Source organism: Stigmatopora argus, chromosome 4, assembly GCF_051989625.1.
Source record: "Stigmatopora argus isolate UIUO_Sarg chromosome 4, RoL_Sarg_1.0, whole genome shotgun sequence".
In the NCBI taxonomy this organism is placed as follows: Eukaryota; Metazoa; Chordata; class Actinopteri; order Syngnathiformes; family Syngnathidae; genus Stigmatopora; species Stigmatopora argus.
Window position 1 is genome coordinate 12,059,751 of NC_135390.1, and position 27,196 is coordinate 12,086,946.

General features: G+C 40.8%; 1 protein-coding gene across 5 annotated transcripts in view; it reads left to right on the forward strand.

Moving 5' to 3' along the window:
- Positions 1-27,196, forward strand: part of hdac9b (histone deacetylase 9b) — a 33,311-nt gene that overhangs the window by 3,030 nt on the left and 3,085 nt on the right. Inside the window, exons 1-10 of one of the 5 annotated variants that reach the window (XM_077599358.1) lie at positions 10,619-11,230; positions 18,553-18,794; positions 19,606-19,786; positions 20,546-20,663; positions 20,747-20,868; positions 24,025-24,156; positions 24,410-24,525; positions 25,738-25,860; positions 26,267-26,429; positions 26,535-26,749. In XM_077599358.1, the coding sequence (XP_077455484.1) occupies positions 11,122-11,230; positions 18,553-18,794; positions 19,606-19,786; positions 20,546-20,663; positions 20,747-20,868; positions 24,025-24,156; positions 24,410-24,525; positions 25,738-25,860; positions 26,267-26,429; positions 26,535-26,749 (1,521 nt within the window). In that variant the 5' untranslated portion in view covers positions 10,619-11,121. Of the gene's footprint in view, positions 1-10,618; positions 11,231-11,397; positions 11,461-12,313; positions 12,431-18,552; positions 18,795-19,605; positions 19,787-20,545; positions 20,670-20,746; positions 20,869-24,024; positions 24,157-24,409; positions 24,526-25,737; positions 25,861-26,266; positions 26,430-26,534; positions 26,750-27,196 lie in introns of those variants that run through there. The other 4 variants (XM_077599357.1, XM_077599359.1, XM_077599360.1 and 1 more) reach the window with 4 other exon arrangements.

Below are 27,196 nucleotides of genomic sequence, written 5' to 3' on the forward strand. Positions count from 1 at the left end.
AATTATTTTTGAACTAAAAACACAGAAAAAAATGATTTAAAAAATTACAATTATTGATTTAGAAGGGGGAAAATCAGGAAATTTAATATACATCTATACTCATTTTAATTTGATCCTAAAACAGAAAGTCGGCACTCATGATTTACTTTCCCGGGCCACACAAAATGATGCGGCGGGCCAGATTTGGCCCCCGGGCCGCCACTTTGACACATATGCTCTAGAATGAATATCCCTTTTGCAAAGGAGATCAAACTGTAATTATTAGCACAATCCCAGACAGCAAATAGTGTATACAGTAAAATCTCCAAACATCGGCTTGAGAACGTTGAATAGTTTTGGTTTCTTAAATTTGTAAAATACTTCGTGGCACAATTCAACTTGTCAATCTAAATCCTTTATTGTATAGTCAGTGTTTAAACTAACATGTCAAAAACACATTGCCGTCACACAAGTTAGAATTTAATCTGCCATATCCGTCCCCTGCCAGAAATTCCTTCCCTCAAGTTCAATTTAAAGTTTTTTGCTATGAACTCTTCACGTTTTGTAATTTGCCAATGCCTTGAGTGACAACGGGCACGATTTGGTAGCATTTGACTTTGCAAGTTCGACATTATCTGATGATGCTTATTGAATTTATGTATATTATTTTTTCTCCCTTGAAACAAGGTCCATCCGCAGGGTAGAATCAGGTTGCCAGACACCGTCACCACCCAGTGCTAACGCCAGGGCTCGACGAAGATTTATTTTGTTTAGTTGTGATGCTTGATAGTAAGTGACTTCATGGCAGACAGCCAAAATTAAGCACTGCTAGCAGAGCCCGTAGAGCCTCATGGATGTCAAGAGGCGGGCTATATTTGGCTGCTGTGTTCCCTTCTCAGAGACAAATTCTAGGTCTGGACTTGACATTTCTCTTAGACTGGAAAAAAATGGGTTTGGGTCAGTGAATTCTGAATGGTTGCACAGTGTTGTTGATGCCCAGGGGACACTGTTGGCCTCTCTTCTATTCAGAGTTTGTGCCTATGAATTCTTTGTGGTTGCACAATTGTTTGGTGATATCCGTATACGCAATAATAATTGCAGTACAGTATGTGTTCAGATGCAAAATGTGGTTCATAAAGAAATGCATTGATTTTCTCATTTACATCAACGTGGCACAGTCATGTGGTGTGTCGTTTTTGACAAATGATTCCCATCAATCGAGGAGTGGCAATCATGCTGTGGTCACAAGTCTGAGTGTGAATGTGTTTGGAAGGGTTGCAACGTATTAATATGAGATGTCAAAAACCAGTTAGAGCCACGATTACTGAAAATGTGATACTCACTGAATGCTTACATCGTCATGCAAGCATGCCAGTCACTTTAAAGCACCTGTGTTAAAGTTGCGGCCCGGGGGCCAAATCTGGCCCGCCGAATCATTTTGTGTGGCCCGGGAAAGTAAATCATGAGTGCCGACTTTCTGTTTTAGGATCAAATTAAAATGAAGAGTATAGATGTATATTAAATTTCCTGATTTCCCCCTTTTAAATCATTAATTGTAATTTTTTAATCCATTTTTTTCTGTGTTTTTAGTTCAAAAATCATTTTGTAAAATCTAAAGATATATAAAAAAAGATAAAATAAACATTCTTTAGATCTATAAAAAACTGAATATTCAGGGATTTTAATCCAGTTCTTTTAATCCATTTATAAAAAAACACTAAATATTATATCTAAAATGATCCGTCTCACGTGAAATCAAGCTGACGTTAAAGCGGCCCTGGTTTAAAGTGTTAGTGTGGTGTTTAGGTGCACAACAAACATGGAAGTCTTGAAAGTATTAGTTAATATCTTTTCAGTAAAATATCTTTCCTTCACACCTTTATTCACTTGTTTGCACTATTTTGATGCCATTCTTCAGTCCTGAAATCAACAGCATGGCGATGCTCATGAATATTCAAATCATGTTGAATATCACATCTGCAGTTCTCATAATCTAGTTTGGGCTTTGGCTGTTGATTCATAAAGGGGCATTGATACATGCGGGGGAGGAATAGTTTTCTCTTTCTCCAGAAACCCACTTTAAACTGTACTGTGTGATTATTAATAATTGTGGAAATGATACTTTCATGTTTTTCGGGTGGATGTCAAAAATTTCTCAATCAGTCTTGTTCTCACTCAACATGCATTGTGAGTGAAGTCCATCCTGCTGTAGTTAGTTTTTGGGGTGCAATCATTAACAGTGATGAATGAACTATACATCAGAAGGTTTGGTATAACCAACCCGATGGGCAGATCGTCATCCATGTTAAGGCCGGGTCATTCTCCCTGATGGCCTTAACAGACGCACATCAGACCTCATGGGCCCATTAGTCTTCCCATCATCCTGGATACTCATCTCTAGTCACTGTGTTAGACAAAAATGTCTTTGTTGTTACCTTTCATCTGATGGAAACCGCCAAGTCTATCCGGACATCCCGTGAGTTATGGAGCTGGCGATGATTGTGGTCACCGCCCCTCCCGACATTGCGTAAAATCTGCAGAACTAACTGATCCAGGAATTATGCAGGGATTGGACACACTGGCTGGACATCTAAAGTTTCCTTGAACATAGATGTGTGAATGGGTTAGCGACCCACCTGTTTCCAAAGCTGACTAAACTCCCTTTGAGAGGTAATATATGTATGTAAGTAATATATTGGCGTATGTTACAGTTGCTAGGGAGTTTTTAAATGCAAATTTATGCCATCTATTTTGTCATTTTCTCTTAACAAATGAAGCTTGAGTATTTTGGCATTGCCGATTTCAAATATATTTTCTGTGATCGAGAGCTCGTCAAAGCAGAATGATAGTCGATAATGTAATTTATGACATAATTCTAGTCATGATGAAACAGTTCACATATTCCTGAATAAAAACACTGTCATCTTGCGTGCATGTTTAGTTTACATGGAAAGACAATCATCATTTAGTGTGTCATGCTATCAGATTTCATTGCTGACGTAGTGTAAGGTCAGCGTAAGAATCAACTGGAAATGTACTGTACTGTTTCCCCTCCTTGTTTAATTTTATAGAAGTGTCTCGGGTTTTTTTTGCAGTAACTAATGTTTTTAATTGTTTTAGTCCCACCAAGTTAGGCTGACCAATTACTTTGGTGTTAGGGTCACCGCAAAAATTAATATCAATCAACCAGTTGAACTAGTGTTGGCGGCTTCTCTTTTTTGGGTGGGCTGTTGTTTTTGTTTTTAGTTTTCAGGTAAGTAATACAGGACCACTGAAACAGAGAAACAGCAACCATATGCCTGCTGAATTTGATCTTTTTTTTCTTTCCAAGGCTGGTCAAAGATTGGCAATAAGAATAATTCCTGTTCTCCTGGGATATGACTTAGAAAAAGCAGTGAAGTACTTCTGGAGTCCATTTCTTCAATTTGAAAGATGAACATTCAGCATTTACTTTTTAATTTGTACTGAGAGGTATTTTGCGCTGACACTGTTGCATTTCCTTAATGACAAGAGGAAGAGCTATATTTCGGTGGTATTGTTGCTTCGAAGGCCATGGAGACATGCACAGGGAGAGAAACAACTACGTGGTCAAGCTGTGCTGGCGTAAGTGGAAGTGGCCTGGACAATAAGCGTCAAACCTCCCTTCCCATAGTAAACTGGATTTCCTGCTCAAAACATTCGAGGCAGACCTTGTAAAGTACTGTATAAACCCTATAAAATGTTAAACTTAGGAAGCTAAAGGAATCTTTCGTCATTAAACTTCATTTGTGCGACATAATATACGGAATTGCTTTTTATTCTGATTTAGGTCTAGCTCAGAATAGGTAGATGAGAAACCCAATTGCTGGAACAACATTGCTGGTGTTTTAAAAGACATATTTTCTGAAAGACTGCAGTAGTCCTATGAACGTTTTGTATTTTATCGTGATAATAAGATAAAATCTCCAAGCTCCACTGTGGGATGATGCAGCACTCTGGGTCAGGAAGAACGCTTCCGACAAAGAACCTTTGTTTTTATGAATACTCCAGGGGATATTTAAAGGTCAGCCAAGCAGGCTTTGCGGAATTGCAATTTCACTTTTATCTCTTGATTGTGTGTCTGTACACCCTTGGTCAACGGATTTGAGACTTTTTATCATTCAACTGAATGGTGGAAAGTCTCAAAATGCATGACCTCGGATAAATGCGGTTACTCAAGAAGCGTCTTGCTTCTGTGTTTCACCCTTGCACAAAATGACCCTTTTCTCCAGTACTCTGCTATGCTGTAAAAGTTGAAGCGTATCGTCATGAAAGTAATCATTAAGATTTAAATCATTAATTGCATAGTGTCATTTTGAGAGTTTTTTTAAAGAGTGAATATTAAAAAGTGAACTAAATGTCTGTTGGTGGAAGTAGTACAACAACATGGTCAATTTAAATGCAGTGGATCAATGCTTTCCAACAGGCAAATACCGAACACTGCCCTCGGTTTCCAGTGTGCTTTTGTCCCGTGTCTATTTATAGAAAGCCAATAGCAACAGATGAATGAACAGCGTCAGAAACCTTTTCAAAGTGAGAAAGTTAACTGACCTCAAGTGCATTGTACAATCGATGGATTATTTGATTTTTTTTCCTATTTCAAAAGATAGGGCTTGTTTGGATTCAGGTTTCAAAATTCAAAGATAGAAGAATGATTGATAGTGAATTGTTGTGCATGCTTTATTAACTATTTAGCGATTTATGAATGGACTTAGTCATTCATTCATCTTCTCTACTGCTTTTTGGAAACCCGGCTCAAACTAACCGTAGTAATAATATAAATAGTAATAATTTAAATAGATAATAATTGTATTGTACATACCATATTTGTATTTTAACCAATGGCAGCATAGTCTACTGCACAAACAATCCTATTTTGGTAGTAAAACAAGTCAGTAGGTACACTTAGGGATCACACATGTTGCTGATGTCTTGTGAGACATCAAGCATTTTGACAATGTGAACTTTTTCTGCTGACTTTTCCCAGATTTTATTTGTATTAGAGCAGGGGTGTCAGACTCGGGTTGGTTCGCGGGCCGCGTTAACGTCAACTCGATTTCATGTGGGCCGGACCATTTTAGATATAATATTTAGATATATTTTTTACAAATGGATTAAAATCCCTGAATATTCAGTTTTTTTTATAGATCTAAAACAATGTTTATTTTAGCTTTTTTATATTTTTATATTTTACAAAATGATTTTTGAATTAAAAACAGAAAAAATGGATTAAAAAATTACAATTATTGATTTAAAAGGGGGAAAATCAGGAAATTTAATATACATCTATACTCTTCATTTTAATTTGATCCTAAAACAGAAAGTCGGCACTCATCATTTACTTTCCCGGGCCACACAAAATGATGCGGCGGGCCAGATTTGGCCCCCGGGCCGCCACTTTGACACATGTGTATTAGAGTTTCCAGAAGCACCCTAAGAGATTTGGTCGCTCATTTATTTTAACGTGGGGGGCTAAAAGTCTGTGTCAAGGCCCTCATGGGCCTTGTGGATAAGAGGAAGCAATATTGTATTTTCATGTTTTATCTAAGAGCAGAAGCTGAGCTCTAGTTATTTTTGTTATTATTGGCTAAGTTGTGAAAATAGTTGGAGTAACTTGAACAAAGCTCTGAGCATAACTGCTTTTAGAAAAATAAAATCGGTTATTTGATCCAACCTGTTAAGTGCATTCTATATCGCCCTAAAAGTCTAACAGGATATACCACACGGCGCCAGACATACTAACCCAATAAAAAGTGAGCGCACCCAAATCATTAGTGAGGAAACACACACATAAAACATCCAGATGTACACAATCATTAATTTTACCATCACCCCAACAGTTTTTGGTCCCTTGTGCTTTTTCCAGACTAACCCCAATATAAATTCATCATGTTCATAATCTTCCTCAGCAGGGAAAGACACTGAATAGCAAGTGTAGAGATGTAAGCAGCCCTGCCGCACCCCCACCCTCACACATTCCCACGCAAACACTCCTTCCACCGTTATGAAGAGTCATATAGAGGTGATGTAAGTAAGATGGTGGGGAAAAAAAACATAGTTTGGAGTGAGAGTTTTAATTTCCCTACATTGCCAGGACAACCACCAGGGAGAGCATCGCCTAGAACTGGAAACAAATTTTGTGGCGCTTTCATGCCAAGGATTGCTGCCCTGGCAGACTGGCCGTCTTCTGAGAGAAACATTCCCCTCTGAGTCGAGGAATGAGTACCCGATATTGATCTTAGTCACTGCTCTGCCCCCCGTTAACATGAGGAATCTCTGCATTTACACAGGCAGGAAGTCAACAGTAGACACAGACCAACCGCAAACATTTTATTATATTTGTTTCACTGGATCGTCCCCCACCGCATAAGTTTAGAAGGGCCCAGAAGTTTAGAGAACAATATAATGCTCACTCTCTCTCACACATCGATCATCCACTGTGAAAAGGGAACAACACATTTTCACATTTTCTAGCCGGATCACATTTATATAGAGTGGTATTTGCCCACCTAATTTATTTCTTGCAACACTTATCCCTCTCCCGCCTGCCTCCCTGCTGGGTTTCATCATGCACACTTTGTCACAAGGCAGCAGTGCCATGGTGATTAAGCCACAGAAGTCGTGAGTTGATCTGGGACTTCTACAGCAACTGTGTCAGAGTGAGAGGGTTTTTTTGGGAAGAAACATAGAAATTATTCCATGTTGTCCACATTTTATCGCCGAAGTAGGAGACTGTTAATGTACTACGATTTTTACAAAGTACTTGACTCTGTTAAATAAGCCATTCAGAAGACGACTTTTCTTCTCTTTTGGTGGCGCTGTACAAAGTATAAAATATCTATTTTGCCAAAACGATATGAAACTTTCTTTTGACATTTTACATCACTGTCGTCACTAATAGACCTGATACTGCAATGTCCATTCTGGCCAGTAGATGTTCACTACCCGCTGATTTGCTACAGTCCTATTGTTTATTTCCACTAGAAACACATGTAAAGGATTTTGAATCGATACAAGAATTGCGCCACATATTATCATATCCTTGTCATTATCTTAACATACAGGATTATGCATATTGTTTTGATAACATATTTTTTAATAATCATATGAAAAAAAATGCTGGTGACCCAGTGGTAGTCAGTACATCCGCCTCACAGTTCTGAGATCCAGAGTTCAATTCCCGGTGGATTACAACCTTCCTGTGTTCGTGGTTTTCTCTGTGGACTCCGGTTTCCTCCCGCATCCTAAAACCGTGCTTGGTAGACTGGTTGAACACTCTAAATTGCCCCTAGGTGTGAGTGTGAGGATGAATGGTTGTCTGCCTCCTTGTGCCCTGCGATTGCCTGGCCACCAATTCAGGTTGTCCTCCGCCTGCTGCCCCTAGTTGGGCACCCCCTCGACTCTTGTGAGGTTAAGCAGTGCAAAAAAATGATTGAATGAAAGAACATTTTCTTCATTTAATTGGAATTGCAAATTTCAACTTGTGATGATGATACTTCATTTTAATGCATACTCTCCTGAGTCGAACCCGATTAAAATTGGTCAAACACGAACACAGTTTGGCAGTACACAGAGTCGGTATCCTGTGGAGACGCTGACTTTCACACTTAAATGCCTTAATAGGACTAAAGTAGACAAAGGCCACGAGTGACGCAGTCGGAGCTATAATGGTCCTGCCACATTGCCGGTTTACTGGGCCCGAGCAATCGGACGGGGTTATTTCCAATCTACAATCCCTCATCAGCCCCAGGAAGCCAGTCAGAAAACATTTTAGGTTAATCACTGCTAACATATAATTCAAGTCAATTCTAGGAACTGATTGACCCAGTGACTTTCCTTTCGAGTTGTACCATATAAAACATAAATTGCTAAATAAAAATTCATATCGTACCAAACATCAATGCAGGATTTGTTAAAGGGATGAAACTATAGGAGGGAATTCTTCAACCTCGAATGCAACTGATTTTAACGCAAACCAGTCCTGCTCTCTTTGATATGCAACTAAATAGGGATTAAATTTTCATCTTATTCATGTGATGAACTCACTTCCGTGTTCGTTAAACTATTCCTGGCTTTTGTGGAGGTCAGCCTCTGGGGCTGGGGTCAACAATCTCCTACCCCAACAGATGCTGTGACAGATGGAGTTTTGACTCTTTAACCATCATTACCTTGGACTTCAGGACTTTTCAGTCTTTCTCACACAATCACATACAAGAGGGAATGGCAACCTCGTCATCTTGAGAAGATGCACATCTCACAGAACTGACAGGAGCGGTCTTTTTACTTAAATGCAAAAAGTAAACAAGCTTTTACGTTCCAGATTTAAAAAAAATGAACTGTTAGTGCCTATTCGGCTGATACTGTATAGTAATTCATGTGACATGTAAGTTGCGCATTCCCTATCATCAGTTGCATTAACAAAGGATGGAGGAGTTTGTCCAGCTGAAATAACACAGTTAAAGTCTCTTGGTGCACGGGTGTGCGCGTGCACGTGTCTGCAGCCAGTCGTCAGAGCTCAGCACCTAAAAATAGCTGTGCTGGCTACACGCTCCTGGCTGGGGGACAGGTCAAATTATGAAGGAAGATGAAAAATTTAAAGGCACAGGCTGGGTTGGCCACAAAAGCTGCCTTAGTGGTCAGATTTGATTTGACTTTTATGGGAGGGTGTCACGTTATATCAACAATGGATGTTGGTGAGTTTTGGAAGACATTAATGGAACACTCACCAATGTTACATTTTCTCAGGGTTTGGGTGATAAAAATGAGTAATGTGCCAGTATTTTCTAATAGCGCGGATTTTACAGTACATCACATTGCACAGACTGTTGCATGGAGGTGGTGGTAGGGGGGTGTAAACCATGAGAGATGCTCTTGACACAGTCGCTTTATGTAATTGCCATCGTGCTGTTACAGCATCATCCAGTTGGCTTTCCTGGCAAGTTGAAAGCATGCTTCCTGAGTAGCAGCACTGGCCTGGATACACACTTAAACCCACACATACGTACGCTGAGCCGAAACAGAAAGGGGATGAGCACTCTTCAATGTGTCTTGAATAAACACAGTGTTTATGAGGCCTACCACTTGAACACATCATGCTGGCTCTTACTCATAGAAACATCGTCTTATAGCTGGATTTGTACACTGCACCGCCCTATTTCAACTTGATGGCTTTCAGTGTCTCTGTATGTCTTTTTTTAAAACTGTCTAGTATTTAATGTCCAACTGAAGTCAATAAGAACTTTACACATAATTCAGTTTCCCTGAACAGGCTGTTATTGTTTCAAATGCAGGTAACCTCTGCATTACTCTTATTGTAGTTGTCAATGCGTATCTTTTTTTATGCATTCATTTTCTGAACCGCTCATCCTCACAGGGCTCGCGGGGGGTGCTGCAGCCTATCCCAGCTGACTTTGGGAACCAGGCGGGGGACTCCCTGAATTGGTGGCCAGCCAATCGTTGGGCACAGGGAGTCGGACAACCATTTATGGTCACGCTCATACCTAGGGGTAATTTAGAGTGTTCAACCAGCCTACATGCATGTTTTTTGGGACGTGGAAGGGAACCAGAGTACCCAGAGAAAACCCACGAAAGCCCAGGGAGAACATGCACACTCCACAGAGTGAGGACCGACTTAGGATCGAACCCTCACCCCCAGAACTGTGAGGTCGACGCGGTAACCACTCGGCATATCTGATGCGCTTAATTTAATGGTCCAATGGCTTTTCCTCTGGTATTCATTTAATATGGGTGTTTTCTTTCTTTTTGTTTTGTCTAGAGGCATTTGCAATGGAGATGCGGAAGATTTGTTTTGAAAATTTGAATACACATAATTCTGATTGGAAGAATGTCCTTTATTTTTCGACTGCTTTGGCCAATGTCCGTAATGGGCCACTGGGGAGGAAAGTATTAAGAGAGTGTTCCCTCTAATGCCGTTCTACAATGCGAGCACTTAATCCCAGGAAACAAAGGATCACAAGATAAAACGATTACATTTCTGGGATAAATTAGCATTGATTTTGCACTGAGTGTATAAGTAATCCTCCCATGGAACCTTTGTATACAAAGTTACTAAACTCTACTTGTTAAACTCAAGCAGTATGGCTCTAATCAAGCTTTGACAGGAAGAGGGCTTACCTCAGTCTATTTCATGGCTCAATGAACCAATAAGTTTCACATGGCGCAGTATGAATTTGACAAAACAAAAGTAGAGTACTGGGAAGTAAGATTAGTTATTCTGCACCACCCAAAAAAAGCTTCCCGTGGTTTGACCTATTTTGGTTGACTTGGGTTTCCTACCATGGGAAACTTCCTCCAACTGGGTTGCCCAAGAGAAAGTGATCAAGAGGTGGGAAAGCACTTTAAAAAAGCCTTTGCGGTCGCTTGAAGTCGTAAATATTTAAATATATGCGCTAGGTTTTTGCGAATCACATGAAAGAAGCAGTTTTGTGAATCATTTTCCTAACACTTCAACGTAGAAAGGGATCCTACTTCACGTCCACCTGAGAGAACAAAAAGAAGACGCAAAAATAGAGAGCGGGAGACTTGTTCTACAACTCAGAGAGGGAGGGGTGATCAAGACTCCATCTGCAGAGAGGGAGTCAGGAGACATGCCTTCTGGCAGGAGCTGCAGAAGACAGCTGTGTTTGGTGTGGTATTTTTAAACGCATCAATGCTGCTCCAATCCCCGCGCCTCGCCTGACCTATTTTTAGCCAGGGTTGGCTATTGTTCTATTTCTGTCACCTGTGGGCCACGCAGTTGTTGATTCACATGCAAATTCAGCTCACTCCCTCCCTGACTGGCATTGCTGACTGAGTGAGGTGCTCAGTGCACAGTACGCAGCACTTTTGCCAAGCAACTCCGCTTTAAACATTCGCAGGCTCCCCTCTGACACGTAGCCGAGAAGAGAAGGCAGGCGTAGGCAGCGGGGCTGACACTGTGTTTAGTGTTTGGGTGCCAGCTGAAGGCAAAGCGCCTTTCCGAGAGAGTGCTCCTGCTTTCCAGTGAGAGTGCTGTCTGAGAGGAGGAGGCGGAGGAAGCCCGTCGTGGCGCTCGCTCCCCCGGGTGGCCGAAGGGGTGGCTCTCTTGGTGACGGCGTGCGATGAGACCTGAGCGCTGAGTGGAGTATGCTGCAGACGATTTACGAGGGCGAGTCAAGTTTCTCCACAACAGACGGCCGCGCTGGAGTCCAGCCGCTCCCCAACCAGAGCGGGATGCACAACGTGAACAGCTCAGGTGAGCAGCACCTCGATAGTTCGGAAGGATCTCGGCATTTTGCTCTGGCTTCTTTCCTTTCCGCCTCACATCTCACACACTCGTCCATCCGCCGTGTACTTGCCTCTCTCCTTGCTCTCTCGCTCTCTCTTCCTCCCAACTCCGCGCTCAGCCAGTCACTTTTTCTCCGTGCAAAGAACAACTCTCAGCTGAGCTACGCGGTAGGAGCCGGCACTTCTTCCTCGATCGAGGTATTTACTCTTACGATCTCTGTCGTTGCATCGCTTGCCGCTGCTTGCGGGTTTATGCCAATTTAAAGCGGCTCAGATTATTCTGACCGTGACATTGTTATTGTGTTAACAATACGAGTAGGAAGTGTGCCACCCCATTCTCAAGCTCTCGTTGGCCAAAATGACTCACTGAATGGAGGATGTTGTTTTGGTGTACTTTTTAGGGTAGTGGAAAAGTGTGATGGTAACATTATGAGGATAAGTTAAACGTTTCTCTCACAAAATAAAAAAAACAGCTAGTAATTGAATTGGTTTAATTTGAACTTTTTATGGAATTGTGCAATATATAGCGCACTCGGATGATAATGACAATGTAGTAAAAAGACTCCTGGTGAGTCAGGACTTCATCTGTCATTTCGCAATTGTTAAATGTTTCAATGTCTACATAGTAGTTAGGTGTCACTCTGAAAGAATTTTCCCAAGTGACACATTTCATAACAAAGTGAATATTCATTTAATTTTGGGTTTAGTTGAACTGGACTAGACTTTGCTCGATTGGATGAAACTAAAATAAGCGTGTGCATAGTTTTTTCCGAATGGTAAATTGGAAAATTGGTCTTTAAAAAAAGCTGTGTTGGGTTTGAGTGCAGGCAAAACCCCAAAAGGCAGCAGGCCACACAGATTTAGAAAGAAGACAGGAGGATGACACATTCCATCTGTCAATAAATCATGTTGTCACAAGTCTTGTCCTCTGTGTGCGAGGCCTGTGAGGCAAACAACGTCTGCTCAGAGCGCCTGAATTCAGCCTCCTTGCTTATTCTGTGGGTCAGCTATTCTTAGGTGAGTTATTTTCGGCTTATGGCATTAGCCCTCTAAGATTAGGCGTCTGTGCATTATCATTCCATCTTGGCATGCTCCTGATATAACAGTAGTTTGGTACATTTATTAATAGTGAAGTCTCTTGTTTGTTGCATTTGTCTCTTCATTTATGGTAAGTCTTCTGACATCCAAGAAATTGGTGTATATTGTCAGTTATTCACAAGGCGTTTTCTTTATGCTTAATACTGGCTTGGAGCTCATGCTCTGTGAATTGAGGTTAATGGAGAGCTATCTGTTCTCTGCAGGAAACAACCAACGTTTTCATGGGGGTTGGCGGTCTCTTTTATTAGTTTGGGTAAATAAAAGGCAGTGTGTGTCTGTAGATCTGACAAAAGCTTGGTCAAATGAGCTCTTTGATCAGGGAACTAATTAATTTAGTCTCAGAGTCTATGACATCATTCAAACCGAATTAAATAGAAACCTGCAGACAATTATCTTGATTACTTGTCCACCTTCATGCCACATTAGAATATGTTTGATATATCTTGACATGTATACACACTTATTTTGGATTGCTCACAAGAGAAGAAAAGAGAAATATTAGTTTATATAAGCCAGGTGTCATTTTTTATTTTTTTTATTCATCCTCTCCCGGGTAACCATGGGAAATATGCGGGGTACAGCCTGAATTGGTTATCAGCCAATCGCAGGGCACAAAGAGAGAACCCGTGACCCATACTTAGAGGCAATTTAAAGAGTTTAATTGGTATACTTTGCATGTTTTGGGAATGTGGGTATAAAGTGCAGTATACCCAGCAAATACCCACAAAGGCACAGGGAGAACATGCAAAATCCACACGTGACGATCTCCCAACTGTGAGGCAGACAGACGTACTAGCCACTCTATCATGTGCTGCTGCTGTTTTATATTCATTTATATTATTTTGATTTCTGTCTTCACAATGTTTCCCCCTCAGGGTTTCACAGTGTGAAACCCCTTAGCATAACTAATTGATTTATGTTGATCGGAGTTGGCACAAATGATTTTTTCATCAATAACTAGTCGATATAGGTCAGCAATTTAGCTATTTCTGATTAACAATTTAGAGAAATTGTTTTATTTTTTGTTTTTCAGTCTATCAAATTTTCTATAGATTTCTGTAGTCATTCAGGAAAGAACGTTTTTTTTTAATAGCATAATTATTTTTTTCTGAGCTATTACCTACCAAACAAGTGAGTGCTTTTTTTTCCTTTGATTCTTAACCATTCTTCAGCAAAATGAAATGTAAAAATGTAAAATCAAAAACATTTCAGTCCACTATCAACATTTAGATGCTGGCCCACTTGGACCAAATTCAGTTTTCTAATTCACCATAAAGGTTTTTCTTCCAAAAATGGCCCGAATGATCCCATTTCACACTCAAAAACTAATCACCGAAACAATCCTGCCGAAACTGGTTGTTGTGATGATGTAAGAAGAAACAATGAATCATACATGCTTGACTGGATGGAGGGGTGTTAGCCTCAATTTATTAGCATCAGATTTTCTAATCCTGAATCATATCGGTAGCAGAATGACCAAGGAATAGTGGTGAGGAACAAGGGTTGCGATGCAAAGTGACACTACGTCACCATGTTATTATGTCCAATATTGCACGGGCAACAACTCTTTGATAAAACAGAAATATTCATCATTTGAGTTGTAAGTAACACTCCTCATTACCATTACAGTGTGTTACTGTGGTAACACTTGTCGGAATACTGCATTCAAGTGCAGCTCGTTGAGCCTAGACAGTGGTGAGTGAGATTTGCTATTATTGTGTGTCACATGAAAACATCTTCTACATTGACTGCATGATATTATTATTATTATATTATATTTGATGTTATTATTATATTATATTTGATGTTAGTATTGGGTTTTCATCATTTATTAATGACATTTTAGCTTTTTTAAATTATTAGTACATTATCTTAAGTTATTAAATACAAATGCTGACTCAAATGATAGTATCTAAATGTGCCATAGGCAGGTTTGTACATTTTATGAACTCTCAGTGAGAAATAATGTCTTGTTATTAAATAATGGCCTCGGATTTAAAAAAACATATTTTATTCATCAAGTGAATAAAAATGATCTACAGATCCATTATCGTAATAAAATCTTGAATTGCAGAATTACGGTTATGGTGAATAACGTAGTGTGCAAAGAAAATGACGTGTTCATGAATAACATCACTTTAATCTGTAGAGCACAGGTGTCAAAGTGGCGGCCCGGGGGCCAAATCTGGCTCGCCGCATCATTTTGTGTGGCCCAGGAAAATAAATGATGAGTGCCGACTTTCTGTTTTAGGATCAAATTAAAATGAAGAGTATAGATGTATATTCAATTTCCTTATTCTCCCCCTTTTAAATCAATAATTGTAATTTTTTAAATCATTTTTTTCTGTGTTTTTAGTTCAAAAACCTTTTTGTAAAATCTAAAAATATATTTAAAAAAAGCTAAAATAAACATTGTTTTAGATCTATAAAAAATGGAATATTCAGGGCTTTTAATCCAGTTCTTTTAATCCATTTATTAAAAAAATATCTAAATATTATATCTAAAATGGTCCGGCCCACATGAAATCAAGTTGACGTTAAGCGGCCCGCAAACCAACCCGAGTCTGACACCCTTGCTGTAGAGGATGATAATTTATGCATTTTACTATTCTTTTAATGATATGTAATGGATGATGTTGTTTTTTGATGGCCAAACAACAAGACAACAGACAACAAGACTTGCTGGCTCCAACATGGTTTGTGTCCTTTTTTGTTTTAACAAATAGCCTGCAAGTTTAAAATCTGGCTCAGCTGCAAGGACGAGCCTGAGTCTTAAAAATAAAGCGGCGTTTCCTGCTTCAGACTGCTCAAAATAACAAGGCACTTAATGAGAGATCTTGTGCCACATTGCAGTCCCAAAGATCAGCTAGCCCCCCCGCCCTGAACATCTTCTGTGTCTGTTTCTATTTTTATGGTCAGAAAGGGAATTTAAATCAGTAAACATCTATCCTAATTAAGGAAACATGTAGTACAAATGAAGCGTATTAAAGATTTAAAGTTTTCCAACATAGGGTGAACAAAAAATTCACTATTACCACAGTGAGGGAGATGTTTTTTTTTTCTCATATAAGCCATTTTATTCGAGGCAGCTCTCTGAAATTAAGGCTATAATTGTCACTGTAGTCTTGAGCAAGGCAAATGGGCATGTGATTAAACACTTTTTTGTGACATTTGCGTACTAATTGTAGCCATCAGAAAATGGAAGTCCGCCCAATCACCATTTGGCGATCGGTCCTTCTACAGAGGTGACTTTAGACATTGGGCAACAGGGTACTTGTCTTTCTCTGGTGCTAAAAAGACATTTGGATGCTGCCATAAATATCTTGTTTACCAGTAGTATTGGCACTGCCATCAAACCTAGTGGTGCCTCATCGGAATCTAGAAAAAGGAATTTGCATTAAGAGTCACTCACCATGGCCCAAAGCGTCATTATAACTATGACCTGAAGTTTGAATGCATGCAACTTGGCGCTTTTATTTTTACCCGTGTTAAATTATGCTTGGAGGCCTCACAGTGTGACAGTCTTTCACACATTGTCTATATTGAGAGCATTTATATTTGGCCCCAGTTACTGGTGGTTGGTTATTTTTGTCTTGCTGCAGAATAGATTATTTTTCATTTGATAGAAGCTAAAGATTTCTGGTTCAAGGAGCAGCACTGCAGTCTCAAGTTAGTTTAGTTTCAATAGCATTTGTTGTTGAGTGAACCACATAGTGCGAAGACATTTTTCTGATGGCAAAGTCAGACATTTGTGACTTTTCAGTTCTCCATTTGGTGCGCTTGAACAATCCTCATACCTTAAGGATCTCATTATTTCCCCTCCACTTTGCCGCTCCACTCTGCGCTATTCTTGTGGACGGTAGGTGGACAAGAATAGAACGGGCGAGTGAAGCTGTTGTGGTTTCCTCAAGGGCCATTTTGTGCAGCGTCGGTTGTCGAACGTGGCCTTAAGCCTTCGCACTCCCGCCTACGCCCCTCCAAATCTGACAAATAGTGACAGAGGCTCAGCTTGATGCTCCGATCAAAGTGGAGATCCTTAATGTCACTCCCAGTCAACGTAGGGAATGAAATATGAGATTAATTAAATATCCCAGCGGCTAATCCCCCCCGCCAGCAGGTGTTTTTCTTGCTATTTTTAGGTCCATTAGGCAGAAGTAGCACTGACGACGCCTGACTCTCGGAGTCCTTGAATGGTTCGCAGGTTGACGGCTGTCTCTGGAACGGCGCCTATTACAGGAGAGTCCTTTGTCAAGCGCTTTTTTTCGCCAAGATGAATTTTCCTTGTCAACAGAGGAGTCTGATCTACAGGTATACCTATTCATGTGCCTGCTGGGCTGGTGCCCTCCTCTGTCATTTCACTGCAGCTGTTTTTAGAACACTAAAGCCCAGGACTCCCAGCTGACTGTCTTCGCGCTTTGAACCTCTTCTAAGACAAATGATCACTCTCAATTTGCTCTTTGAGTAATTTCTTGGTGTTTTAACGGGTATTTCTCTACCGGGGACTACGTCCTTATATAAGAGCTGATACCATAGTCTACATGTCACATTGCCAGAGTAGGCGGGAGATGACACGCAGCGAGACTACTCCATATCTGCAGGATGGCTTGAGTTGGGGGGGTATAATTACGTAGCCGGTGTTGCCATGACAGCAGCAAGTTAGGGTGGTGGGTAGCAGGGTATGGGGGCTGTCATAGACCAGATTTGTGCCACTTGCTTTTATGTTTCTATTTATAATCAGCATGCACCACGTACAAATAAAATGCCAGAGGGGGTAATAAAAAGGGTGATGGGGTATGTGCCTGTTACAAGGAAATTAAGTGAAGGCAATGATGGAGAAGACGCTTATCTGACTGGTCTAAAATTTTGGAATGGCAATTGATAACAACTATTTGATGCCAGATAAAAGCATCAGGACACAGCCCCTAAAAACATCAAAAGTGTGGTCTGTCCGTATTCTCTCTTGTGGACAGTGAACATGTTAATAGCTAGGTGTGTGCGCTCGTGTGAGTTATTTGTGTTTGTGCTTGCATGGAGAGCATTACGCCGATGAATGCGCTCAATAAATCTGCTTGCAGCTGCTGGAATTTCAACTAGGTTTGGATGTTTTTCTGCTGTCAGAATGCTTTGCAGCATCCTGGCTGAACAGTGTATGTAACAACACCAAGTCAGCCAGCATGTTTCAATTTCATTGGAAATTGCAGACAAAGCATATATTTGAAGTCCTGAGGTGATCAGTAACTTTAATTATTACTCGTGAGTGGAATCACTGCTTTAAAAGGAAAGGAATCCAGAATGTTCAGAATTAGAAAATGTTATTATTCTTAGAAGCTGAATCGGTCTGGAATGAAAGGAATGTTTTACTCCTTGCAAATATTTGTTGTAAAATATAATTATAGAGCCAATTATCCCATTTATAGTTAGGTTTATTTTCCTTTTGTTAACCTTTACAATGTGCAAAAGTATTTAGTAGTTTATTAGTCACTCAAGTGTTGTGCTGTACAGACCTGTTCATACTATCGTGTGTAAATACAGATTTAATTGATGATTTTTAGGAGGAACATCGACATTATCGGGGCAGAAACGGTGACATTTTTACTTGCCATTGTTTACAAAGTACGGTATACAGAGATCAGACCATGAAAGGCGACGTGGTCTTCTTGAATCTAGCAATTACACATAATGATTCTAAACACTTCCGATCAACGTCAGCACTCATGGCAGAAACTGGAAAGATTATAATACAGTATAAATATATGATCCATCATCAGAAAATATTGTCCTTTAAAGATAAATAAACAGCATGATGCCCTGGGAAGAGATGAGAAGAATGCCGTTTGTTTATTAAACAGAACGGAGACAGGATTTAAGTATCTACTTGACATCATGACCACTGCTCACTCTGTGCCAAATGTCCATTGGGTCTGCAGTACAGCTGTTCCCAGGAGACTCCTCCGGATGTGATCCAGTGATTGTTTTTAGAAACCATTGTAATTACAGGTTTGCATAAGCGAAAGCTGTGCTTTTTATCATTCTAACTATCCTCCTTTTCTTCCTCTTTCTCCACTATATTTGCTGAAAAAAATGTACTGTCTGCACGCTAGAGGAGCATTGCTATACCAATAACTTTTACATGCATGTACTCCGTAATAGACATTAACTGTCTTTCTTTTTTCTTTTTTTTTTGGAATCTAGGGGAGATTAAGTCAGACATACCTCTGTCCGTGGAATCCTTATCACCGTTGGACCTGCGCACAGACCTGAGGATGCTGGGGCCGGGCTCTGACCCGGGATTGTGGGAGCGTCAGCTCCAGCAGGAGCTACTGCTCATCCAGAAGCAGCAGCAGATCCAAAAGCAGCTTCTCATCAGCGAGTTCCAGAAGCAGCATGAGAAGTTGACCCGTCAGCACCAGGCTCAACTCCAAGAACACTTAAAGGTGGGCATTGCTCAGCAGAGTTGTATGCGACAGACACACACGCACGGCTTTGTCCGAATGGTACGCGTTCGATTGGTCGCCGGTCTTTTGGTCGCCGATCTTTTGGTCGCCGGTCTTTTGGTCGCCCAGAAGGTAAGTGATAATTACCATTTAAATCGTTGCTCCAATTCCCTAAATACAAACTGAATTACTATTTAGTCATACTTAATGCCCTAGTAATTATTAGGCTAAAGAAAAGCTCCAGATTTCCCAGACTTTTATTGTTTTTTGTTGGAGAACTTGTTAAGACCCTGACTGACATAGCTTCTTAAAGGGACAATGCATGTACATACAAACTCTTATACACTCACACGCCGGCTTAGTGAAACTGCTCATGGCCATTGTTGGCTTTTAGACCGTGTTGTTTTACCTTGTTTTGTCGCCGGTCTTTTGGTCGCCCGTTGTCGCGGTCGGGGCGACCAAAAGACCGGCGACCAAAAGACCGGCGACCAAAAGACCGGCGACCAAAAGACGGCAACCAAAAGACCGCACACGGTCCGAGTCCGAATTGCATGAAAATACTAGAAAATGTAACACCTTGGAGAAAAAGAAGAAGCAGATTAGCAAAGCACAGTATCGAGCGTTTTTGGTGTAGCAGTACAATATGAGTAATCTTTTTTCTTTTCTTTCAAAGTGTTATAACTGCAAAATAGAAGAAAAAAAACATAGTTAGCCCAGGGAAATAAGTGCTATTTCCAAGAACATCAAGTACCATTTATAACTTTTGCTTTCCGCAGTCATATATTGACCGATGGTTCTTTTGTGCTTTCAGCTGCAGCAAGAGCTCCAGGCGATGAAACAACAGCAGGAACTTGCTGAGAAGGAGCGCCGTCTAGAGCAGCAGCAGAACCAGCAGCACCAACAGAACCAGCTGGAGAAAGAGCAGGAGCGCCATCGCCGAGAGCTACACATCTCCAGTTTAAGCCTCAGGGCCAAAGAGCGCTCCCGAGAGAGTAAGAGCTTGACGTCCAAAATATCCAAATGAAATGTAACATTTTTAGGAGCATACTTATGCTATTAAAATTGTTATTCATTTTATTGTTACAGATATTGCTTTTGTCTTATTGTGTTGCATGGGTCGGGTTCATTTGTTATTTCCCATTGCAAAATACAGAATTAATATAACCTACAGGGTATCAAGCAAAAATAATAATAATTCCATACATTTTCAACTTTTCAAAATGTTCTCTGCATCTTTTTTTCATAACAATTTTGTGATTGAGATTACTCCATCTTTAAACATAAAAGATTAAACCTTCCCTGCAATCTTTAAGGCGATAATTAAAATAAAGACTATAATTAAAGCAAATACATATAGCCTAGGCCTCCTGGTGCTGTTTAATCTTAGAATTTAGTTGAAAACGTCTTTTAATAGCACTATGAGAATAGCTTGTGTACTTGGGTTTCATTTCTGTTTTTACATTCTATCTAATAATAGAGGAGATGACTTATGACTTTGTCAGGTCAGGTAATTTGAAACGATGCCCTGGAACTGTCCGCCTCCAAATGGTGTCCTTTTTATTTTTATTTTTGCAATGTGACGCTTTCTGCCACTAGGGGGAGGTCTTCCGACATGACTCAGAGTGGATGTAAAAACTGAAATTATTTTGAATTTAAAGGAGAATTTGTTGAAAAAAAATGGTGTCATTATCATGGGACAAACATCCTTAGGGTAACCCCAATCCTTGTTCTTACACCTTTTGGTCTCACAGGTGCAGTAGCCAGTACAGAGGTGAAGCAGAAACTCCAAGACTTTCTCTTGAGCAAATCAGCAAAGGACCCTGTCATCAATGGTGTCAATCATTCATTCATCCACCACCCAAAGCTCTGGTACAGGTAACAACTTTATCTCCCGACTGTGCTAAATATAAGTGCAGGAAAGTGACATTTGTGTTCTTTTGGGGGGTGGTCAGGTCCTCCCATCATACCTCTCTGGACCAAAGCTCTCCTCCTCTGGGCGGCATGTCCCCTACCTGCCACTACACACTGCCATCCCCCGTTGACGGCAAGGACGATTTCCCCTTGAGGAAGACAGGTCTGCTCATTTCATTTGCATTTGTCTGACACACATACAACACGTTCACTTGCTCTCACACAATCTAAACTCTTGAGTTATTGTATGTTTAGTCACAAATATTGAGTAAAGTGACTTCTTTTAATTTGAGTTCATGGCACTGTGCCTCCAGATGAATTTACATTATTGATACATCAAGGTGCAAATTGGCTTTTCACAAGAATGATACAACAAGCCTACCCCGCATGTTTTTGGAATGTGGGGAGAAACAGGAGTATCTGGAAAAAACCCACGCAGGCACGGGGAGAACATGCAAAATTCACACCGCAAGGTCGGCACCCACCAGGGATTGAACCCCCAAACCTAGTAGTGCAAGGCGGACGCGCTAACCATTTGCCAACTGTGTCACTGATTAACATATATAATAATCAATTAACAATAGTAATACATGAGGGAATAGGTGTTTACTTATTCCCAAATTCTGGGCTTCATATAGATCTTCAATAGCACTTTTTGGGGAAGGGAATTATTGTTCCTCGGTTTTCATGAGCATTAAACTTTTAAAAAATGAGCTTTGAAGTCACCAAATGACTTTATGTCCTTTGGTGTCTCTTTAATTACTCTCCCAAAAGATACAATTGTTGAGTTAGTTAACTACAGGTCTGTCATTTTCTTTATACACCACTTTACAATTTTTTTTTAGGATAAAACTATCTGTAAAAAGATCAACATTGTATGTCCCTCCGACATTGATAAAATTACTTGTTGCTTTGTGGACTCATGAAACTATATATGTGTTCATTTCCTGCTCAGTTTTTCCTCCCCCACTTCCTGTCTGTCTTCATTAGAGCCCTCTGAGAGCGTGGCACTCAAGGCTGACATACAAAGGTAGTGTTGTTCCCAGCCGCCGACTGCCACTGATGGCTGATTGGCAGGTGTTACTGAGGTCTGCTTGGCAAAAGCAGGATGGACCTCGACATGATTGTTTGTTTAAGAAAAGATAGCTCTCTCAAAACATGCTGGGGATGACTAAAGTGCGCCGTGTGAGACATCCGACTGCTCCATTCAGCCAAAGGGCGAAGTTCAGTGTTTATTCTGGTGGAGCTTCATAATCCCATTTGTCACTAATATACATTGTGTCACACACACACACACACATTCTTGCAAACTTAGTGAAATGTCAAGTTAATTCAAACTGTCATCGTCGGTTACATTTCATGTGCATTTTTTTGTTTTGTTTTGCCATTCACTTCCCCAAGATGTCACCTAATGTCTATGTCTATGTGTTTAGATGGCTATTGAGTTCTGTATTAATCGGCTTGGAAAGTAATGTATGCAGTTGATGAAGTGCTTATCTGTCTTAATTTATCTTACTTTAAGTCTGCTGTTAGAATAATTGCAGCTTAGCAGCAGGAACTCTGCTTTCGACCCACTTTCCTACTCTATAAATACACATGTACATTGACTTCTCACCTGAGCTCAAATACATTATAAGTTAGAGAATGTGCAACCACCATCATCAATAACATTTTTAAATGCTAAGGCAATATTTTATGGGTTATTTATCACACTAGAGGAAAAAATGAACCCCTGCTAAAACGGTAATGTCTACTCAACCATTTAAAAGCCTGAGGGAAAATGGAATACATATATATATATATATATATATATATATATATATATATATATATATATATATATATATATATATATATATATATATATATATACTTGGAGGGTCTACTGCACATTAAGACAGCTATAATTCCCTCCTGTGTCACAAAGCATCACTATGTTTTGTTTTTTCTCTCCATGAAGACCAGTGAGAAAGTGTTTCTTCCCATACTGCTGTCTAGCGTTCCCGTGGCGACCAATTGGGATACGTTGCCCGGTGGCAGCAGTGTGTAAAAATAGAAAGCAATCAAGGCAGTGGGGCGTGAAACAGATTCACAAGACTCCCAGCAGCCCCTCTTCCCTCCTTTTCCTCTCTGCTGCCTCCTTTCTCCCTCCCGAGCGCGTTTTCATTCATCCTCACACCCACAGGATTAGAGGTTCGTGCCACGTATTAGGGATGAGGCTTTGCCTGCTTTGACAAATGCCAAAAATAGCAGCATCTGGCCCGCTGTGCCCTTATCGCCCCCTCACCCCCCAACCCTCATACCCATCCCTCTAGTAGTAGTCCTACGTCATGGCCCTACATCCCCATATTTCGCTGTACGCGCTACACAATGCGAACATTGAAATATCTCTTGAAATATTGATTCACAAATTAAATAATTAAGAAGCGTGTCGGTTGTGTAACAGATTTACATAACATGACTGCAGCAATATAGTGCCAAGTATACGTATGGGATTTGTTTCTTGCTTTGGCTGTGTGGGATGTCCAAAGGGATGTGATAGAAAACAGCAATGTGGTGCTGTGTTGACCTTGTGAGTCGCGACATGAAGAGGTCAGCGTTCAGATACCTTCCCAAACTCTGATTGAATTCCAAATTATAAAGAAGTCCACTCACACATACAAACATTGTGCTCTGCCTTTCATCTTTAGTAACTCTTAGATCGATTCAGATATTGTGAATTTATGCTTTGAAAATCATATATAATAGTCAGGTCAGGTCAGTGTCAAGTCAGAAAATGCTGTGTATGGAAGAAGAAATATTGGCTGTTCTATTACAGCTGACTGATTGGGTCTGGATCAGGTTAGGAGTGAGGAGAATGTGGGTATTTCTGTTTTGCATTAGGGGGAGGTGGAGCGGGGAGCCTGAAACATCTGCCATGTTTTTGTGTTAGTTCAACTGTTGCTACTGTATCAAACTGTGGTCACCAGTGCGGCAGGTAGCGGCATAATTTCCCCAGGATCTCACTGTTGTGAGAGCTAATATGGACCAGATGAGGTGGAAATAGGCCCAATCCTGAGTCATTTAATTGATCAGAAACTTTTTGTAATTTTTCTGGAAGCCCCAAATTGTAGAAGTGTGATAATATTTCCTTTTGTTTTTGAAGTTGATGGATTGTCTGTGATTTTAGGATACCTTTCACAAGTTCTATTAAACTAGCTAGATGAAAGAATACTGCTTGACTTACACGATTTGATAATTTTTCATCCTGTTAGAATGATTTGCTAATAATCAAAAGGCCTGCTCCTTATATTTTTTCTTCTTTTTTCTTATTTTTAAGCCTCTGAGCCCAACCTGAAAGTACGCTCCAGACTGAAACAGAAGGTAGCTGAGAGACGGAGCAGCCCCATGCTGAAAAGAAAAGATGGCAACCTTGTGACACCTTACAAGAAGAGGGCTCTGGAGCTAATGGGTATGACAAAGCTATTTTATCCTTTAGTTAGTTTTTCTGCTTTTCTAATTAATAGTTTTTAGGCCATATAGTTCTATATTATGAATTGATTTATTTAAATATTTAAAATAAAGCTTTTCTATTGATTCTCATTAGTATAACAGGCTTAATGTTGAGGCAGCTCATATTATGATAGCATAATATTTTCTTTTTCAAGTCTTTGTGTGTAGCGTCGATTTACATGAATAATAGCCGACTCCTATATGTTCTATAGACTCCACGCCCACTAAAAGTGCCCCTGGCTCAGGCCCCAGCTCCCCCATTGGGGCCTCCAGTGCCTTGGGGGCAGAAAATGGACCTTCCAGTTTGCCAACTACTACAAGAACTGAGGTACATTTGCCTTTTATCCGCCAAACGAATGAAACTGGTATAGTAGTCATGTTAAAAGAAAGTTGGGTGGCGAGAGGGGGGGGAGTACAAAATGCTTGGCTGCCCTTCTACTCGCAGCTATAAAAACAGCCATTTGCCCTCTGTCTGTTCCCCTCCAGTGAAAATGACTACCCGCACTGACATTAAAGAGGCACAGCTTGACCTCTATGTCCGACTGAGCCAGGTTTACTTGTGTTAAAACAACACATTTTGCAGGAAATGTGAGTGTTTAAGTGCAAACAACAGAAAGAGTTAGAATCCAGCTCTTTTTTTAATTTTTTTTTAAATCACTCATTATTCCTCCAGATGTTCTGCACAATTGCGCCTTTTAAAAACAATATAAAGTTTGGCGCTGAACTTCAGAGTTGGCTTGTCATTGGCTTGGCTTCACGACTCGTCCGAGGCATTCCCCGATAGATTCAAGGCTGAGTTCTAGCCCATGATTCCCCTTGGACCGAGCTAACAAAAAAGACCATTATAGCGGGTGGCAGATATGACACATCGACTCGCAATCCCAACAGAGCAGCTGTGTTTTCCTGAACCATGCCGGTTTATTCTCTCGAAGACCTGCAGTGACAGAGAACGCAGAGACGACCTGACATCATGGCTTTGGGAAACAAACGGACCATGGCGTTTAATTGATACTCCAGCCGCTAGTAGCCAAAAAGACACCCGCGTGCGAGCAGCGCAACCACACAAACTGCATATTGTTGCGGTATGAGTGAAGGCTCTCGTGATACTTAATGGTGAAGTCCAGAGCTGCCTGTAGACCTCATGCCTGTTGCAAAAGCAATGCATGTTTATGCACCGTTACATTAGGTATCGTTTTTCAGAGGGAACGGGTCCCTCGGGTCGAATATGGGCCGGATATCCACATACAGGTCACTGAGTACTGGTAGGGGTCGCAAGGATAAACAAGGCTGTTCCAAAGCCACATGCTGGGTCCCTTCTCTGCTGGGTACAGGAAGTGTGCCCCAGTGCTGCTGTCCTCGTAGAGAGCAGACCCCGAGGGCGGGGACCAGCTAGCATTTGATCCACTGGGGATGAAGCAATTGGGCAGGGACACTACTTTTAGAACTTTGAGTAAAACACCCAATGCCTCTTTCCAATGGCTCACATCAAGTACGTATTTTTACTAACTGAATTCCTTTGTTTCTCACCTCCTTCATTTAGAGATGGCCTTCACAGCCAAGACTATTTCGGCCCGAAAGCTCCATGTCTGTGTTGAGTTTGTACACATCTCCGTCCCTGCCTAATATCTCTTTTGGGCTTCCGACTGCATCGTCACCCATTAGCGTAAGTATCTCTGGAGAAGTCCGATTGTTTGGTTGTGTATCTTGAAAATCACCATCAGCGCCTGTCTACAACAAGATCACAGGGTACTGACCTCTTTGGCCCTGAAAGATTTTATCACCCATTAGAGAAATATTGCCGTGCAGTGTCTGGTATCAAGCCGGCTCTTTATCTTCCAACTCATTTATCACCACTTCTGCAAAAAGCCCAAGTTCACTCAAGTGCAATGCTTGATAACCTGCCCAATGATGATTTATTATTATTCAGTTGTGCAACATTTCAATGAAGCGTGCTAATACGTATATCTTTATTGCATCCCATCGTATAGAAAACTACATTTTTCCTGAGCCTTACATGTGGTGTATTAAGTGAGTCACAGTGAGTATCTGTTTTTTTTTTCTTTTTTCAGGCGGCTGTGGGCTTGAAGGACAGGTCAATAGAGCCCAAGACCGGACTGCCAGGCCATCATTTTCAGAATGGTCTCGAGTCCAGAGTAAGCTCCAGTCATCAGGCTCTGCTGCAACACCTCCTGCAGAAGGAGCAGATGAGGCAGCAAAAAATGCTTTCCACTGGTAAGCTTTTCTTGCCTCATGACAAATGTTCCTTACATCATATTAAATACAAAGTCGGAGGAACCGAATATTCTATTTTTACGCAAGCTTGTTCTCTTTACCAAGGTGCAGGCTCCTTGCCATCACACCCTCCATCTCCTCTGACCATTAAGGATCGCACATCGAGTAATCGTCCAAAACTACCCAAACATCGGCCTTTGAACAGGACCCAGTCAGCACCCTTGCCCCAGAACACCCTGGCCCAACTTGTCATCCAACAGCAACACCAGCACTTCCTGGAAAAACAGAAACAATATCAACAACAGATCCACATAAATAAGGTTTGTGAATACTACATTCAACAACTTTCTGTACATCCATTTCTGGAATGAGTAATATAGGTCCTATTATCCAGCAGGGGGTTAAACTTACTGAACTTTATGGAAACAAAATCCAAATTATTGTCAAATCATCAGTGGTTGACCAGTTTGAATTCTGACCTGCGGTCTTTTCTTCCCCGCGGTCCCGCTGCTGTTAAATTTGCCCAGCAAAAAAAACGAGGAAGGAATGCTTCCCCTGCACTAATTCTGTTATCATAGCTCAAGGCAGCAGTGCTGTTCACATGCTAACGCTGTGAAATTCAATTCAGTTATAGTTCAAACGGAGGAGGAGAAAAAAAGCCTAGAATACATTATATTCCTCTGTGGCAATATTTGTGTTTTGAAAGGCTGGTCGAGGTCACCTCGCCAAGACACAAGAGAGTAATTATTCTGGTGAGGGACGCGTGT